Source organism: Osmerus eperlanus, chromosome 4 (genome assembly GCF_963692335.1).
Source record: "Osmerus eperlanus chromosome 4, fOsmEpe2.1, whole genome shotgun sequence".
NCBI lineage: Eukaryota > Metazoa > Chordata > Actinopteri > Osmeriformes > Osmeridae > Osmerus > Osmerus eperlanus.
This window is the reverse complement of record NC_085021.1, coordinates 10,238,135-10,257,953: the sequence shown is the minus strand read 5'-3', so window position 1 is coordinate 10,257,953 and position 19,819 is coordinate 10,238,135. Positions and strand designations below refer to the sequence as shown.

The 19,819-nt window shown below is 41.5% G+C and overlaps 1 protein-coding gene across 1 annotated transcript in view; it reads right to left on the bottom strand.

Annotated features, from left to right (window-relative positions):
- LOC134018691 (teashirt homolog 2) overlaps nt 1-19,711 on the bottom strand; it is a 31,664-nt gene extending 11,953 nt beyond the window's left edge. Inside the window, exon 1 of the mRNA XM_062458826.1 lies at nt 19,543-19,711. Within this exon, the coding sequence (XP_062314810.1) occupies nt 19,543-19,582 (40 nt within the window). The 5' untranslated portion in view covers nt 19,583-19,711. The remainder of the gene's footprint in view (nt 1-19,542) is intronic.
- Nucleotides 19,712-19,819: the final 108 nt, after the last annotated feature.

Sequence of the window (19,819 nt, the reverse complement as noted above, 5' to 3'; positions counted from 1 at the left end):
CCTCCCCCCTGGCTATGCTCCTCCATCCCTCTCCTCTCTATGGCGATATCAATGGTAATTAAAGATGCAGCATCCCTGCCCAGCCCCTGTCCCGCAGCCTCGTCCTGCTGCTTCCCACGGCAGACAGATTAGATAGGTGCTCTGCTTAGAGATAATGTCACTCCTCAACAATGTCAATGTAGACCCGGGCCATTTGTTTCTACTTTTGCAAACACACACTGAGCAACACATAAACACTTTACTCTGCTCTTCAGTCTAAAGAAGTTATATTCCGTTTAGTTTAAAGCCATGTGGAATTGTACTCTATTTATAAAAAATCGGATTTAATTGTGTTTTTGGTAACCAGCTTATTCCCCCTTCCATGTTTCATACAAGCTGATCGAGTTCAACATTACACTTTAAACCCATGGCCTCCCCTTTTGTTGTACAGATGGCACTTTGAAAGAACAAGAGAAGCCCTGTAGGAGCAGGAAGCCTGAATGAGTGGCATTCCACATCAGCTGAGCTCCCTTAAAGTGCACACAATAGAGCAACGAGGTGAAAGTAATCCTAAACATCTGTCTTATGTGTCCTACACGCACAGGCTGTTTGTTCAAGTTCTAGGAAAGGCATTAGAAAGGAGAGAGAATAGAGACAGGGATATATCAATTCATGCACTACTTCTCCAAGGGGATCCAGCCAGGGCATCTGTTGTGGGTTGCCTCATAGCAAAATGGTGATGACTGCCCTACTAATGTCGTTTTTTTCCCCCGCCTTGATGTACTGAGTAAGGATGTATGGATACTGTCAGATGGGTCAGAATAAAATGAACTGATGCATAGAGTAAATTGCTACTGACTGTTATTCAAACAGTAGACAGTGAAATAGGAATGACATCCAAAACGTAACCACAAAATGAGACATTTTAAAAGGAGAAAACTATGGGAAACTGTACAACTGCAATTGAGTAGAACATAGAGTGTGATGACTTCAACTAAAGCATTGTGTGTCCGTTGTGTTTGGATGATGAGAGGGACGGCACGTTTGCTTGATGGAAATGCAGCTGGAGTTCTGGGCCCTGGTGACCGGTCCTGTCTGGCTTTGCAGGGAGACTGGGGACATACAGTGAGCATATAGGCTGCTGGGTAAGAGGATATTCACAGACAAAGCTGAAAGACAACTCTGTCTATGCCATACACACTCTCGCTCGCTCTCTTTGTAGCTGATAAAATACATTTTGGCAGGATAAAATGGGACTGAATTCACAATGGTCATCTAGCCTTGAAAAGCGGTGGCAATCATGATGGTTAAGCAAAAGGCTTGTGGTGCCAGTGTGAATATGGTACAGCAGTTAAGCACAAGCTCCCTCCAGGCCCATTCAGACAAATATGATGGGTTTGGAGGATAGAGATCCTTTTCAGTTTAAGATTTGAAGTTGTGTATCATGTCTGATTGTATACTTGCATCAAACCATAGTTTGATTGACAACCAGAGTAATTACTTGTCACTCACGTCAGTGTGGTCTTGTCTCAGTACTACCGCTTATAATATTTTTCTTTCTAAAGTCAAAAACCTACAAAAAGAATCATGTTACACAACAAATCAAACAGTATTCTAAATGGTAAATAATACTTATTGTATTCTTCTTTTCATTCTGTGAAGTCAAAGACAGCTCTAATAACTATGAACTCAATGAATCAAAGAGCTTAATGAACCTCTTTGAGTCTCTCAGAGTGGTCAGTACTGTATCTGATTGTGCGCTCTGTGATCTTAAATGGTCTGAAAAGATGATCCATACTGTAATGAAGCGAGCTCTATGTTGGCCTGGAGCCCAAACTGGAACATAATCAAAGCAAAGTCACAAGGGATATCACCAGGCTGTCGATGGGACTACTAAACAACCCATCGCCATGCATATTACATGTGTCCTAAAGTCCAAAAATGACTGTGAATAACTATATATGCCAAAGAAAATATTTCACCAATACACTGTAGATACAGTACCCTGTCTCCTATTGAAATTCAAAGGGGCCAACGTACCAGACCACCGAGCCAACAGGGTGGCAGCAGCCAACTGAGCCTGTGTACAAGCAGCATGTCCTGTCCAAGGCCCATCCTCTCCCAGCCTGGACCACCCTGCTTGCTGTGTGGCTACACATGACAGGACGATGCTGCTCAGTCCTTGGACCCATCGCATTGTTTTTCTTGGACCATGGTGAAAGCAAATAGCAGCTAAAGGCCCGGGCGCTCGCAGTAAAAACCAAAAACCCGTGCAGTCATTCATCAAAGCCCAGACAACTCGCTACGCCCCGACCCCCCCCCCCCCCCTCGCAAACTACCATCCCCCAAGGCACGGCCATCTCCCCCACTCTGGGTTTTAACTAGGACTCCAAATAATTCCAGAAATGACAAATGATACTTATATCTCTGGCCTGTACCGAATCAATAAGCATGCAGAACAACTATCCATCTTGAGAGGTATCGACAGGCAAGGCTCGACATTGGTGGAGAAGCACTTGGTGGCTTTATTTAAGAGTAGGATAGGGAGGGAGGGAGATAAAACCCCCTGCTTATAAATTAGAAATAGTAGAGCTGAAAACTTGTCTGTATTTTTACAAAAACCTATCATTAAAACCGTAGCGTCCAGTGAGCCCGACATGTATAAGGCAAGGGAGGACACATCCTCCTACAGAAGAAGGGCAACTATCCATTTGAGGAAATATGCGCAACCTCCTGAACCGGGACATGGGTTATTTTGACAGGAGCACCTGCACATGTTTACATGGCAGTTGTGTGCAGGCTATGAGCTGATGGGTGGCGATAGGGCCCTTCTCTGGTCCCCTGGCTGGATCCCAGCAGCTGACAGATAGCACTTCAGACCAGCTTTAGCTGCGGCTCCCCTTGAGGGGCTGTGATTGATGACTCGCACTGCCACCTAGATCCATTTTCTCCTCCAATCTGACTCCTCGCAGGTAGTGGATACTGCTCCACTTCTGTTTTTCATCCTCCCCCTCTTTCAAGAGGGCTTATTTTTGCGAGGTCGTCTATGAAATGCACTTAGAAGAAAAATATCTAGGTAAGTTTGGCAAAATGTTGACCCTTGAAGTGCAAGCATTTTTGTGACTTTTTCAAACGGAATAAATATGTGATCTATCTTCATCCTGAACATTGGAGAACATAGCGATAATAATAGTTTGATGTCGAAAAACAATACCGTTTCCATAGGAAATGTTTAGACTCCAGACCCCTGCAGGTCTAAAGGCATTTAAGAACACTTAGCTTAGCCATCTGGTAGACAATTACACAGGAACAAACACACTGCCTCAGCAAATAGGGCTTGGCTCATCAATCACGGGAATGGGCAGAAGTTTGCCTGCTATTCTTCCTGATTTAATAACCCGATGAGCCTGGGTGTTATCCACCACATCACTGTACAAGAGTCATGGTTGTTGATGAGGTTCTTGGTAAAATAAAGTTTATAGTACTTCAAAGTTTAAAACAGCCATATTCGGTTGTTGATGCCACGAAACTATTCAGCGAGAATACAGTGACGAGAGTAAAAAAACAAAGAAAGTCAGAAATTTTGTGAAAATTTGATCTAATTTGTCTGTGAAACTGTAGATTGAGGCAAAAAGTCAAGGAATTTACAGCATGCATTGTTTTTAGTTAAAAGTAGTTTACTTCATTAACATTTGCCCCATGTTTTTAATTGCAAACCAGCTTCCCCTGAAGAGCATAACAAGGGTTGTATGGCAATCGCAAACACTGATATGAAACTTTGCCACAATGTCAACCCTCTTGTTGGACTGACACAGTAAAAAGCAGATCTGGTGACATTATGATCGGCCATGCTCATCCACAGGACGGGATGACAACGTGGATCCTGCTTTAGTAATGCTAGAAATGCAGTTATAATGACATACAAACACTGTTACAGGCCCATTTAATAAAGGAGCCATTAGCAAACAGTCCCTCCACCATTAGAGACTGAGATAACACTGTGGACAGTCAGAGATGAATGCTATGACTATGACAATAAAAGCTCAAATTTTGATGACCACAGATCATTCTTGGTCGATTTGAATGGGCTGTTTTCTGAGCTGAGTCTCTGTGTGGAGGGGAGAACTAGGCCACCTACACCATTCCCAGTCTGCCTTGTTCTCCTTGGTACACGCGTCACCTGCCAGCACATGTGGGCCGGCTGAGATGTGAACGGGTCTGGCAAGAACCAAATGTTTTCATTTACCTCAGGGGCATCAACACTCTTCTTTAGCAGGCAGGCAGTGGCAGCCGAACATGTCAAGATACCGGCCCAGGACTCTGGGCGCACTGGGAAAGGTTGTGCATTCCAAGTTGGGTTACAAAAGCATAGAGATACACAAGGCTATGAATGCACAGCATTCACAGAGTAAGGGATGTGCAGGGACAGTTTAAAATCACAAGGGCCAGGACTCTTGCCTTATGTTGGTAGGAATGATAAATATTGCCGTTCACAGCATGACATGGAGACTGGCATGAAATTCCAATTTTATAAACATGTTCAAAGATTTCTGTCACTTTTTATTTCATAGAAAAACATACTGAAACCTTGTGAAAACTGAAAATGTGTTGCATTGCACCTTCATGCTCAGATTTGCTTATGTGTTCACAAGGTTTGATGGATCTAGATTATATTGGGCAGCAGGGGGTGGAGATACTTTATAAGCTAAGCTCCACACATCTATTTCTAGCTGAGGACTTGCTGACAGCACATTTAACTTTGTGATCTTCATATGAGAGACAGTTAACACCACTGACAGTCGAAGCGCTCCCAGCTCATATACCTATACCTTCTCACCCCTCATCTGATGGGGTCTAACTGAGTATCCTTTTCTGATAAAATAGCTGGGAGTTGGATTAGCAGAAAAAAAGGCTGCACTCCAGTCAACCTATGTGGACCAAAAATTGTGTTTAAAAGGTATTTTCTTGATGAGGTGGAGGCTGGGGTTGGGGACAGAAGCTGTCCTTAGAAACCAGATTCAGGATGTACTTAGTTGTGCCTGTGTGTTCACAGGTTTGTGGGATTTACACTCAATTAGAGCAGCAGGGGGTTGAGGTATTTTGTGAGAGGATAAGTTAAAGGCTTGACACATTTATTTTTGCTACCACGGCTGAAGACTTGGTGACAGCCCATCAAAAATTATTTGTGTGATCACAATATTCAAAACGTATAATATAGTAAATGCTGCAGACAGTTGAAAAAAAAGACTCCAAAGCTCCCCTTAGTGTGCGCTCCTCCTCGTTCTACAGTTGACAGTAAGTGTTTCTGTTGTAGATTACAGAATATAAACTGTGTGTCAGAAGAACCATAGAATTATTAACCAATTTTAAGATATCAGATTAAACACAAACAGTCCAGTTCAAATATCAGATTTCAACCAAATATAAGGATCACAATGTTACTATTAATCAAAACATTGTAATCAAAATTGAATTTGGCATGACAACGACAACATCAATCTTAGTGTCTTGATTTTTCATAGTCTGTTCAAATACAACATCTAAGTTAATAGTAAATCTATTTTTTTAGATGCTGATTGAGCCAGCCAGTCCAAAGTACTGTAACAGCTAGAGGACTAACTCTTATCCCGGTAGAAAAACTCCACCGTTTAATGATCCACCACTAAGGAGAATACACACACCTCCAAAAGAATTCAAATCCCTTTTCCCACAGCCTCTTTCAGTCTGTATGATAAATGACACCCGTCATTCCGCCGTTGCCAAACAGCACAGAGGGGAATTGTACTGATATATGATTCACAAGAACAGGAAATAAACTCTGCCTTTCTCTATTGGTCTCTCTCTCTTGCCAAGTGGGACAGACCTGGACATTGTCAAGGCCCACTCAAGACAGTATAGAAGTACTAAACCCAAAAAGGAATAGAAAGACAGTGGTTAGAAAATGGAACTGTTTCTCAAAGATTTGCCCTGTGACTAAATTATGGAAAACACAAGAGCCACTGCATTACAGTAACAGAAGAATGTATGAGAACTTGCTTGTGATGAGACAGAAAAAAGGAAAACACTGAAAGCTGGCCCAAGCAACCTAAAGTGTGTAATTATCAGAAAGGAAGAAAAAAACATTACAGAATGAGTAACCTCCCTCTGCCCCCAATTACAATACAGAAAGTAAGGCTAATTACTGATCCGTGATTATCTTAGGTTCCTGAGTCAGTGAGTGAGTGAGTTAGTGAGTCAGTAAGTCAGTGAGAATGTGCCCAACGTGTGTATGTGTGAGAGGGAGAGAGAGAGTGAGAGAGTGAGTGAGTGAGTGAGTGAGTGAGTGAGAGAGAGAGAGAGAGAGAGAGAGAGAGAGAGAAAGAGAGAGAGAGAGAGAGAGAGAGAGAGAGAGAGAGAGAGAGAGAGAGAGAGAGAGAGAGAGAGAGAGAGAGAGAGAGAGAGAAAGAGAGTGAGTGAGTGAGTGAGAGAGGGACATTTCTTATAAGCTCAATGGTCGAGCAAGACATAGAGTGAGGAGATTAAAAGAGTAAAAATATTTGAGAAACCAAACCTCTTATATACAGAACACTACAATGCTCTACTACACTGTATGTTGGCTTATAGTATGGCTGACTGCGCAGTGAATGTTAGAGAATGTCCCTGCTCCTGTATCAGTCACCAAGGGATAAAGAGAGTTTGAGAAGTAGTGGGGGGGAGATAGAATAAAGAGTGTTAGAGAGGAGGAGAGAGAAAGGGAGAATAAAGAGGGAGGGAGAGAGAGAGAGAGAGAGAGAGAGAGAGAGAGAGAGAGAGAGAGAGAGAGAGAGAGAGAGAGAGAGAGAGAGAGAGAGAGAGAGGGGGGGGGGGGCTTTACTAATGCTGCTGCGGCTGCTGTGTGGCTTCTGGCCGTTAAGACAGCCCCCTCAGGCCAGCGCTCTGCTCTGCTCTGCTCAGCGGTAGGCCTCCCACTCGGGCTCTGAACGTGGGGATGTGCCCAGGGCCAGGACCAGGAGCACTCCATCACCCAGACAGCGACATCCTTTCGCCATCACCATCAGAGGGGCCCCTATGGGGGGACGGGGATATTTATGGGCAGCGCGTTCACACACACGCCCATGCGGCTGCGATTTTGCTGATATACTGCCGGCTGGACTGTGGGATGGAGCCATATAGTTCATCTCCTCCTCATTTTTAGCCTCATCCAGATCCCTGGAAGTGCTCCTTAGAGCTTTGCAGGTTGAATGTGATGTAGGAAGCAGACATCTTGAATAGTATGCCACACGTAAATCTGTGTTCAAAATATGTTTGGCTAGCTTAAATGTTTTTGGTAGTTACATGGTTCATAATTCACTGTGTTCATCCGAAAGTGAGCGAGAGTTGTATTAATATGACATAAACATATTGCAGTGGATTCCAAATAAAAATAAAGGTTGCTGTGCTTGGGTGTTATTTATCATTGCAGAAGATGTATTAACCTGAGTGTATCCTAACAACTCCTTACCTTTGATTTCAAAGAGGAAAAATTGCCAGGAAAGCCCTTTAAGACCGTATGCTACCGCATATTAGGGGGCAAAATGAAAATGGTTTTGAATTGTCGTCCTAAAGTAAAGCGGCTACTTTGTACCACTAGGGCTTTCTTTCCTGGGGCGGGTCGAGGGATTAAAAGAAGCCATAAAAGGTCTCAGTAATGGCATCAGTAATGTCTCCCTGCCATTAAAAATGGCGAGAAAAACATCTGCTTTGCATTTTTCACTCCCTCGCTGCCCATTTGTCTTCTAAACTATCTTTATGTGCCCTGGTTTTAACACTTCACCTTAAAAATGTGTCTTGTTTTCAAAACCCCTCAACATATGAATGTTAATCTGAAACCAGAACGTTATTTTATTTTTCCTACACATATAAAATGCCTATTACTGAAAAAGCAAACCAATAAAATCCTACAACGTATTGTTGCTATTTCCTTGACGTGGCTGACTTTGTGAGGCAGTTACAATAATTATCCAACTACAATTGGATACAATTTGGCCCTGTGTCATTTTGTGCTTGTCCATACATCAGCACACACATATTTTTTATGTTTCACATACTACTTCACATACTAAAAGAAAAGAATTTAGAAGCAGTTGCATTTACACCCATGTCACATAATGGCAGCCAGTGTGGAGTAAACACCTTGATTGCTTTATGGCTGGCCTCTAACCGTCAAAGGCACGCCACTGTATCCGTCCTCTGTCGGGTTTCTGGGAAACTTGGGCCCTGCAGTAATCTTTTCCCTGCTAGCACTTTAATAAACCACAACCTGCTTCATTAGCCTGCCCTCACCGAGTGATTGATTGCTGCCAGTCACAGAAACCCCATCCTCGTCCTGCCTACCTTTCCTCAACCCACTAAATAAGCCACTTTTTCTGTTAGCTACTAGCCATCACACTATTAAAGGAGAGTATTCACAGAGAGCCAGAGAGGGAGTGGCATCAGCCGGGGATAGCAGTGTAACAGTGTTGCTTTTGTTCAAACACTAGGTCAAGATCAATTTTTTAGATGCACCATACAGGCACTGTACATTAAATATCATGAGGTCAAATCAGGTTTTTTTTGGTACTAGAGGGAAGAAAAAGTGCACCAATTGGAAGGATCCATTTGTGTTTATAAAAAATGTAATGTTGTAGTCAGAAAGACACTTGAGTGTTTAGTTTACAAGTTCAATCCTATTATTTAATCATAAAGTATATGTGATATGTTCTAATTCTAATGATGTGCCCTCCAATACCCCGTGTTATTATCCCTGTTGTGTGCCTCTTTTTACCGTACATATTTTTTATTTTTAAGATATTGCTAATGTGTGGTTTAGGAATGGGTGCTAAAGTGGTTTTGGTAACATTTCATCCTTCTGTACTGAATTGCTGTACAGTGGTTTCAAATCTTCCCTTAAGTGCCTCCAATGTAAGATCTGTGTGATCCCTCACCACTCTCTGCTGTGGAGAAATAGAGAGACACAGAGGGGAAAGGTGCTAGATGGTGTTCAGCTGCAGTAATAAAGTCAGTAATATCACTATCTTGCACTCCTCTCCCAAGAATTGCTATAAACCTATTTCGAAAATTGCACCCATATATTTTACGGAGACAGTTAGCTCATCCTGGTGACAGTGCAAACTTTTAAGGTGAATTATGCCAGTGTCATTCAGAGGAGGGTCAATTACTTCCCGGCCAAAATTTCTGCCCGAGTTTGGTGCTATAGCCAGCCAGCTCTCAAAGTGTTCTTGCTGCTTCTAGCAACACGAGACTCAAGATGGAGTCCAGTCACAACCCACCAGTGCTGCAACCCACTGTGCATAAACTGCTTAAACAATTTAATGGTACACTGCACTGAACTAGCTAGGCTTTGACAAAGTCTTGCTCACCTTTTCACATGCGCAGGAAAGTACACTACAGTGTCGATGACAACTTTTAACAACTGTATACTTATTGCAATGTATGACCAACTGCTTGGAGAAATAAACAGCAAAGTCATAACCTCACTATTTTGCAACCGCTTGGGTTTCCATACAAGCAGATGATCTGAGCACAAGTGTCAGCGCAGGAATGAATCACACCACCTACAGTATTTCAAGAGCAACAGAAGGGGCGTTCTACATACAGTAACAGCAGTTGTGCTGAGGCACTGTACACATAAAGTTTCTATTATGCTGAATGAAGCCCAAACACTGCGTTACTCAGGCTCGGATAAGCATAAGCCTCCATATGACTGTCTGTCATGAATAATGATCAATGTGGGCTGTTTGCAAACCGCAGACACACTCTGTTCAATGTGCCTGTAGGCAGGAGAGCATTCCTGCGACCGGAGAGAGCCCTCCTGATCTGAGCCAGAGGTGGGGAGGATCCTCTCTCTGCAGGCCTCGCCGTCTGTGTACATGTGTGTTTAGGGTCGACATGGCAACCAAAGCCTTCAGACTCACACTGAGCTGGTTGGCCCCGCCCCGTGTGCCTAGGCTCTCCTGCTCTAATACCTGAGGTTTAGATAAACAGCCACATGTGCAGGGCATCATCAAAGTCTACCATCTAATTACAGAGTTTGGTTATGTGACTGTAACTTTTATTATGTTTCATTTCCCGTCCTCAGTAAGAAAATAAATATACACCCACCAGTTTAATCACAGGGTTATTTCAAACCGCCGGAGTTATCTCTATGATATCATCAAGCGCTAATAACTTCAGAGTGAATGAGTTTTTTTTTCTTTTCATGATGAGAAGCAGACCTCTAAGAGGACACTAAAGTAGATCTGAGTCTAAATAAGATATGCATATGTGGATGATTCATGTAGCTAACTAGCAGATCAACACTCACACTCTAAGGAGCACAACCCAAAAAGCCAAGTCGACGAATCTCCTTTTCGTCACTTAGCTCACATTGCATCAGTAATCACTGAGCTTTCCATTTTACATGGTGCAATACTGTATGACTAGTCCTGTCCAAATGGGAGTGAGTTTGCAGGTCTGTGCCGATTTACGTTGTGTTGTAATGCAGGCAACCTTGGCAGGAAATAGGAGATGGGAAAAAAGCCAGTCTTTCATCATTTTCCCCAAATCAGAGGAGGAAATGAATATGGATGCCCTCAGGCGAGAGGGGAAGGAAATCCAGGGGCTGATGAGGTCCCTAAAGGATGCGTCTGGACAGTACCGGAACCTCTCAGATGGGTTGCTGCCAGAGAGGGAGGGCCGCTACGGAGCATGTAGGAAACACACATGCATAATGACACACACAGACACATGTACAGTTTGTTCAAAGTGGATGAGGACTGCCGTTAACACACATGATTATTTCCACAAACAAGCACACGCACACAAACACACACAAACTCACAGAAAAACCTAGATAATACTCGATCCCAGTGTCCTGCGGGTGTTGTTGTGGCATATTGTGTTCTGACAGCCACATGCATCTCTTTGATTGATCAGGCAAGAGAAAGTGACCAGGAAGTCATGATTAAAGGCTTTTAGATCCTCCCCTTTTGTGTTTCAGCAAATGAAAATGAGAGTTCATTGGGGGTAGAGGTGGGGTTGAAACAAGAAGAAAAGGGGTGGGTCTGATGATTTGGAAAGTTAAGTTAAATCAAGCCCTGTCAATAAGCATCTTAAAGTATGTGTCCCGCAGCACAGAGAGATGTATTCATCCAGCCCTGTGTGTTTATCCCCAGACTGGCCTGTGTTCTGTCCTGCTGAGGCAACTCAGTGTTGATGTCACAGCCCCCGGCGATGGCTATGATCTATGTGTGACCTCTGTGACGTTGTCGAGATCAACTCCCCACAGACAACAGTTACCAGGGAGACACTAGTCCATAGTGTTGGTTGGACAAGCCACGCAGACAGACAGAGAAAGTGAGACAGACAGACAGGCAGACAGACGGTCCAAATGGTCTCAGTTTTACCAGACATAACGTTGCTCATGTCAACACTGACCTTCCCCTGACATGGAGAAAATGGCCACTTCCTGCATCTTTAAAATGGCCAGAGGGGACAGAGAGATACTCATGCTAAAAATACAAAGACAATTTCTTAGTCAATTTATGTTGGGATTAATGTATTCTTTTTAGAGTTGAATAATCACGTTTACATCATTTTTCTTCACATCCTAATTCGAACCTTTACAATTTTCCATAAAAAATTTCCATAAACCACAGAAAACACCAGAATCTAAGTGACATAACTGCACGAGAACAGAGATTACTCTGCTATACAGTGCTTTAGTGTCTTTCTTCCCATTGAATCCAGCCTCTCCCTGCTCTGGCAGTGCAGTGGCAGGTATTAGAGAGATGATCCTACAAAGCCCCCCCCCCCCCTCCCTCCTTCCAGGCTTACCCACACACACAACACTCACTCTGGGACTCCAAAACGATTGGCCAGCAGGTCCTACAGAGACTACCACATTGAAGTTGAGTTTCTGAGGTCTTCCTATCTCTGGCACTCGTTAAAAAAAATAAACACTGCTGTAGTTGGTTCACAAAACCAGTGTATCCATGAGAGGAACACTTACAGTATTTCTGCATATTTGTAGGCAGGCTGACGTATGTTTGAATTGTTCACTAACTCACCTCACATGTATTGACAAATATGATGAGCATGGGAAAAAGGAAGGACAAGGAGACCCTGAAATTCCTGTGATCAGGGGAGGGAGATGAATACCAAAAATGAGCCTCTCCTGATAGACCCCTACCCTTTGTGGATGCATTGAGTTATTACAAAGGTCGCTGGTATCACTGAGTAGAGAAGCCTTGAAAACCTGTATAAATACAGGAAGTATAACTTACTTGTTTAATCCAACCCTATCCTTGCTTTGATAGCAGTTCCTCCGGAAAACTTGCCTGTTTCCTTTTTTTCATCTGCCTTTGTTGACATACCAAAGATGCATTTGTCCAATCAGTCGTAAAACATTTGTGCTCTCAAATCGGCTCAAATCTGGTGGATGACATCACCCCACACCCACATGAAGCTTTCATGATGCGTCAAGTCAGTTTCTGTACAGGAAGCCTTTGGCACCATGTTTGCTTTTAGTCAGATGCAGTTGGCCTGCTATTAGACATGCTTCTTCCTGTACAAAGACCTCCCTGTGTAATATTAATCATGTGAGGATGAACAGAGCTGTAAATCCATCCTCTTCGGAAATCCCCCTTTTTTTACCCTCAGAAAAAAAAGTTGTGTTTTGTAACATTGTTTTAGTCAGATTTCAGCAATGTGAGATGCAACTTGGCCCTGGTAATCTGACAGTGATAAGCATTTGATACATGGTACCATTTTTACAATGGAAAAATAACTAAATAATATGATAAATTGTTGTAACTAGACATGGGCTTGTATGTTCTTACCCTATGAAAAAAAAAACAAATGAACCAAAAACACCTCAACTAGGCCTACAATCAAATATGTTCACTTTCAATTTCACAATTTCAATAACTCATACATGTTATTGATCCAAGTCTGATTGTAACTAGTGACCTGCATTAATTATATATTGTGAGACATGTTAAAATTACTGTGCTGGACAATATCACATTCTGGTCATTTTAAGTGAAATGTGTTTATCTTCACAGCATATAAAAAAGGCACTGGAATAATATCGTTGGTTTGCCCCCGTTCATTTTCTTTCCCTAAATTATACCATTTGTCATACACTCATTACAAGGACAGTCAATTTTAAACCAATTCCAAATGCCTCTCATTTTTATTTTTCATGATACAGGCTGCACACTTTTCATACCCCTGTCAACAAATCACTATGTTATTTTAAGCCCTGGCTGAATAAATGCAGTGATAAGTTAACATAATTATTTTTTACATTGTTATCTGTTTTTCCTTGTCTTGTTATGGCGACTTTGTATTTGAGTGTTCCTGTTACTGTGGTTGGCTATGTGAAGTGTATTCAGAACAAGGCGTTGATACATTAATATGTTCAGTGGTTCCCCTTAATCAAGTTGTAAGTACAAAAGAATTATTCTATATTCAACACGGACACCTAAGCTGTCACTGCCATTTAATGAGTTTCAATTAAGCTGTTAGTTTCAACAGACTGGCTCTGCACGCAGGAAAACTATTTAAAGCTTAAAATGCACATCAACAGAGCAGAACATGAGACATTGTTTGTTGCATATTTATGGTATATATTTCTAACATGGCCAAAATGAACAATTGAGTCATTATTTGAAAAACTTTGTAATTCCAAAAATATGTTTAATCTGCAAATATTGCATGCATTTAGAAACGTCATGGGTCTTGTCAAATTATGAATTGATTGATTGCAAAATATGTGTCTGGTGCTTAGTGCATATTCAAATTACATATAGCGATTGATACCTTGGACATAGCACCAACTTGATTGGTTGTAATAGGAGCAGCATGTCTTAGTGTTTCACTCCCAGACAATGTGATTGGATGAGTAAAAACGTGAAAGCCTCAGTTTGACCCCAGTCTAGAGAATGGGGAGCACAGGCCTGTGAGGTCAAGTGAAACGACAGAACATTGAGTTGATTCATCAAATTAGGTCCTATGTAATTGCACTGCGTGACGACTCATAAAATGTGTCAGCTATAAAGCTGCCAGACAGCCATCAGCCTCCATGTTAAATGAAGTTAGAGAAAGTGCAAGGTTCACAACTTCCTAACCCTCCTGTGTTTTAGTGGGTTGTCTTAAAGGCCTTGCTTCTCTAATCACGAAGCAGCATGGATATCTTCACACCTCAGATAAAGACTTCCTGTTTATTTCCTTAACAAATGCAATTTCCATACATACATTTGCTAATCATATTTTTACGATGGTCGTTAGTAAAGCTACATTTGGAATGGGTGATAATGTTAAGCTAACGTTTTGAAGTTATTAAGTTAGAAAACTAACTAGCGCACAAAATGTTTTTCTCCTCTGCTCATAACTGAACAAAACTAAACAAATGAAAGAACAGATGTTAAGATAATGGTATGTTAAATATAGAACCTTTACAAACACACATTCCAACCCAAATTGACCACACTGACCTCTGTGAAGAGCACAGAGCATGCAGTGTGAAGACAGTTTACCTTTGTAATTGTTACAGATCACACCATTAGCACAATATTGTCGTAGCTCCTGCTCCTGCAGACAGTAACTGCTGAGGGTTAATTTGCATAATAAATCTTAATTGAAGCCTATTAAGGATTTGATTAGAAGCAAATCAGGTACACCACGGATAACTTCAGATTAATGCTTTCGCTGTGTTTTGGGTGTTATCATATTCTGAGACAACTGTGCATTGTATCATGCTATTCTTATTTGTTGGTGAATACTATCCTCCTATTTTCATTCAATTACATTGAAATACCTTTGAATATGTTAATATAAATTGTATTTATTCATCTAGGTTCATACTACAGTTTTTTTCAGTGAACAATTTGGGAGATTGTGCGTACGGGGACCAGCTAAGTGACACAATGATTCAAGACACTGTCATTGTCTTGAATGTTTGTACCTGTTCATGTCCTTGTAGAAATGGTGCCTCTGAAATAAGAGAGCATTGTTGTCTTACTACCAAGAGGTACTTATCTGTGACTGAGGCCACGGCAGATGCACTAGACTCTTTAAATAAGCATCTGTGGTTGGAAATCTGATCCAGCCCTGATTGTATGGAACAACTTCCTAACCATATGGCCGACATTTAGATCTCCTGACTGGCTATATATATTATATGTTCAGGTCAACAACTGTCAGTTTGGGGTTCTCTTTTTACCTACATTGTGCATGGAAGGAACAGGACACACGTGGATCATAAGGCAATTGATAGGTTATATGCGTACGGATGACATAGGACAGTGTGCTGTGTAATGGAAGTTCTAATTACGCTATGCATATAAGAATACACAAGCTTGTATTTTATTGTACTTTATTACAAACTTGCTTCTTTGTGTAATCAGTAGCAGAAGCACAAAGTTACTGTGCTAACAACTCTGTTCACTTCCTCAAAGTCCACAGACTGAGGATTAGCTGGCCTACTGCAGGGATTCAGACTTGTCCCTATTTCGGTCTCTTAAATCAGTATATCTGTAGGGACCTGGACAAAATACCGTAACATAATTTCTTTTGTACTTGGGATGTCTGGCAGAAATAATGAGTTTTAGCCTGCTTGCAATAAACTCTCCCAATATTCGAGTTATTGTCGGACTTAATGAGGAAAAAAAAATCATAACAAGAAATTGCCTTTTCTGCAGCGATGATCACATGGAAACATCATCCACATGAATCACCCCAACGGCATATCAAATTGTGTCATTTGCCTGGAAACTAGTGCAGGTCTCAGAGGGAAGGCAAGGTGAATGAGAGGCTGCTGCATCGAGGTGCAACACTGCTCAGGCACTTGCCTTGAGACCAATCATAACAGCCTTTTTCCACACAAGAGGGAGGAGGAGAGATCACTATGCTCCAGGGCACAAGAGTCTCTGTTCATATCACCTAGACAGTGCACCACCCTGTCTGCCTCTCAGACAAACAAAAACCTCCCAAACTATTAGCTATCCACACCTGTCACCTCCCTGGCATGCAGTAGGAAATGCAATGAGATTACTCACTAAACAGCCCTCTATTACTTTATTGTTTTATTATTGTGAGAACATTCCAGATGATGAAGCCAGATGATAAAGACATCTCTCGGAGAGAAGGCCAAGACCAGCAACCTCAACTCTTAACATTTCCTCACACATATCCAGAGTCAGAACAATGGTCTAAAATGATTGGGAACTTGGGAACACGATAACAGAAGGCTGAATCTCACTATAAGAGAACAATGCCATACTTCAGTGGTCACTGTTGATGATATCACTCAGTGATTCAATGGAGTGTAGGATGGAATGGTAGAATCTGAGCTGTCACGCAGCCTTGATGGGCAAATGATTGTCACCACAGTCATCTCATCAGAGACCCCTTCAGCATATTGTTCGCTTTGTCCTCATTTCACACTTGGATTTCAAATCTCTCCTTTTTTGGTCCATCACAAGCCCACAATTTACTGTGTTGTGCTTATGTCATTCAAATAATGGTATATTGGAAATAAATACAAATAGTATAAAAAAGCTATAATTAACAAAGAGTTATAAAAAGGTGGCAATCTTTAAAGAGAAACAGGGCGTTTTGGTGCCATTTTATTTTAAGCTTTTGTCATTCAAATTGGTGCATTGGATTGGCTTTTTTTGTACCTAAACTGGATAAACAACATCTGCCTTGATTGTAAGATGTTTCCAGAACAAACCACTTAGGAGGAATTTCAGCTAGCCAATTCCCAAAAGCTGCTGTCAGTCACTTACTGGCACTGCAACACTTAATGCCTTTGTCTGTTCTCCAATTTATCTTGTTAACAGCAAATTGGGCTAACTGTTTGAGGCACAGAGCTATCGTACAACCGATAAGAGAAACACATTCACTGCTGGAAAAAAAAAAGTATGGTCCTCCTTCAAGTAAAAATGTCATTTATCTACTTCAAAGTTTTCCGTTTATATACAGTGGAATACAATAAAACAGGATACTGCCAACACCTATTGTTCAGTTAATAGTGATATTTCTGGCATCACAAACTGTAGGTTTTGCATGTTGTATATTATACAAGCCAGTAATAGTCACTTTAAATAACCCTTACGCTCAAAGTGTGCTGAAAAAGTAAATCAAATACACTGCCCTTTACACGCATGTCTGTAGTCTCCAATTTACAAATATGCCTATTAATAACACAATCCTCCAGGGGTGCCAAAGCACCCTGGAAACCAACTGTCCTGTGAATTAATGTGTGAGAGGCCTGAGAATGGCCTTCTTACACCACCTTGCAAAATAAAACCTCGACTGAGAGAGACACTACGTCTTTAAGAGCACTACAAAAAAAGGAAACCTATTTCTTGCATCTTCCATGGTCTTATTTCAATACCCCTCTCTCCTTGTTCCCCCTCCACACATCATTAAACATATTATTATAACATGACTGTCAGTCCGCGTCTCTCTTCCCTCCATTCTTGCTCTGCCAGGTAATCAATTTGTCGTCACTCTCTGTAACCCCAGTAAAGTCATCAAGCGAAATGAGTTACAGCTGCAAAGAGCCTTCAAGAATACAGAAAAAGAGAGAGCGAGAGAAATGACAACACAGCCCAGGAATATTCCGCCGCCTGATAGCACATCCCAGGTCTTGAAGATGAAATATTAATGCACAATTTGTTTATCTGCAGGCCCACATCTCTCCAGTGCCGAGCTGTTAATTTTCTATCGGCACAGACAACGGATCAGTCAGTCATGAACTCTTCACAGCCATTACCGGGAGACATTTTGATTAAGTATTCCTAATGTAGTGGATAGGAAAGAATGAAAACACTCTGCCTGCCAACTTTTGATTGACCATTAAGCCACTGATGAATGTGCCTGTCAAAGAGGAGACAATTACCTCAACAATGAAGAAACTCTTCTGGAAAGCTTATTTCTCTATAGGGCTGACACATTTACCAGATTACAGGCAAGGCAGCTGAGAGCGTGTAAAAGGATCGCTTAGGCATCTTCTCAAAAGTTCTCTGAATAATACTAGGGACATTGTTTTTAAGAAAGGGGATTTTACTGACTAAAATGTGGGAAAAAAATGTCGGTTTTGGGTGCATTTCTCTGAGAATGTGTGTACTGTAATGAACTGAGTGTGTGACTGTTAGATAAGGGTCTCAGTATCTTTAGTGGGTATAAAGAACCGCCATTATTGGCAGAGAACAATCACCATCTGCTTGTACATCCGCAGCCATAATAAAGACAGATAACTCCTCAACCCACTGCAACCAGAGAACAACATCCACATCTACAAAAGATACCCCCATCACACCATCAAATTACCCCTCTCTTTATGAATCAACTCAATCCTTTTCAGTCACTTCAATAACAATGTGTAATTACATTGTGTTATAAACATTAGTAAAAATAAGGTCAAGGATGTCCACTCAAGCATGGCCTAGTTCTGGTGGGCATTCACGCCAATTACTGTCCAGAACATGTGGTCATACTTTAAAATGTGTATAGTAACTGAAATTATTAAAGTGACACTATAGTTGCACTTAGACTTTTTCATAACATTTTGTTTGTTGTGACTTCATTTATTTGTAATTTCCCACAAAGTAAGTAAAAAGCATAAAGGAAAGAGATATTAAGGGCATATATAGGGACTATATAGGGCAATGTACACAGAGACACCAACAATGCACTCACACACACACCTCTTTATAAAGAAGTCTACTTTTGGATACTGATGTATTATTTGGACTAAATAATATCAACTAGCATCATCCAAACATGTTAAGACTATGTGCATGTGTAATGTGAGGTAAAGCATGATTCAAAGTGTATCAATGCTCTTTAAACAATTCCATACTAACAAAAGAGGCTATTGTTTCTGTTCCACACTTTCAAATTCATGGGGTTTCTGGGAGTGTGTTTGTGTATGTGTGTGTGACAGACAGAAAGAGTGGAGGGGGGGGGGGGACTGTGTGTGTGTGTGTGTGTGTGTGCGTGCACGACGCACGAGAAATAGCGTTCTTCAATGTATGAGATATTAGGAGTTCATGCAAAGTTCATCTGTTTCAGATACTCGAGGCACATCTGATATTTCGCATGTCTGCTTTTGATTTGCGTCTTTCCGATTCTGCGACTGCTTTGGGTCATTACTGTACGAGCAAACTTTTGGGTAGGATAAAATGCAGCCCACACATTGGCAATATAAAATCTGGACAATAAAATTCAGAAGCTATAGTCAAATACGAATAACACTTACACCCTGGCGAGAGAAATAACGCTAAGTGTACGTGTTCAAAAATAGGTTAATAGGCCACAGAAAACTTTTATCAATGCCTTAAACGTTATATCACGACAGTTGGAGTGAATCTCCATCGTCCAGTAATAGGGCGCATTGTGTTGTTCGACGGGTGTAAACTATAATGTTATACTACTTTTAACATTTCAGTTTATAATTAAATACATCAAACATTTACTTAACGCATGTGTTGACAATGTAGCAAAATGTAATATTGTTCGTGACCCATATGATGAGAGTCAAGTCCTCCTTACCCGCAGCCCGTTTCGGCGCTTGCTGTTTCCTCCGTGGCATTTTTGAACTCGTGGTTCACGTTCACTCTGCCCAGGTGAAATTGGTCTATTGCGGGCTAAGATAGTCCATGCAGAGAGAGAGAGAGAAAGCGAAACAGCAAGTCTTTATTTTGCTGTCTGAGTCGGCTACTTCTGCTCTCTCCTTGTAGAATCCAGTCGGAAACGTTGCCTGGGCAAAGCAGATGTAGGAGTGATTATTTTTCACCTTGTTCCTAGATGTCCTGCAGGGTAGATCGTC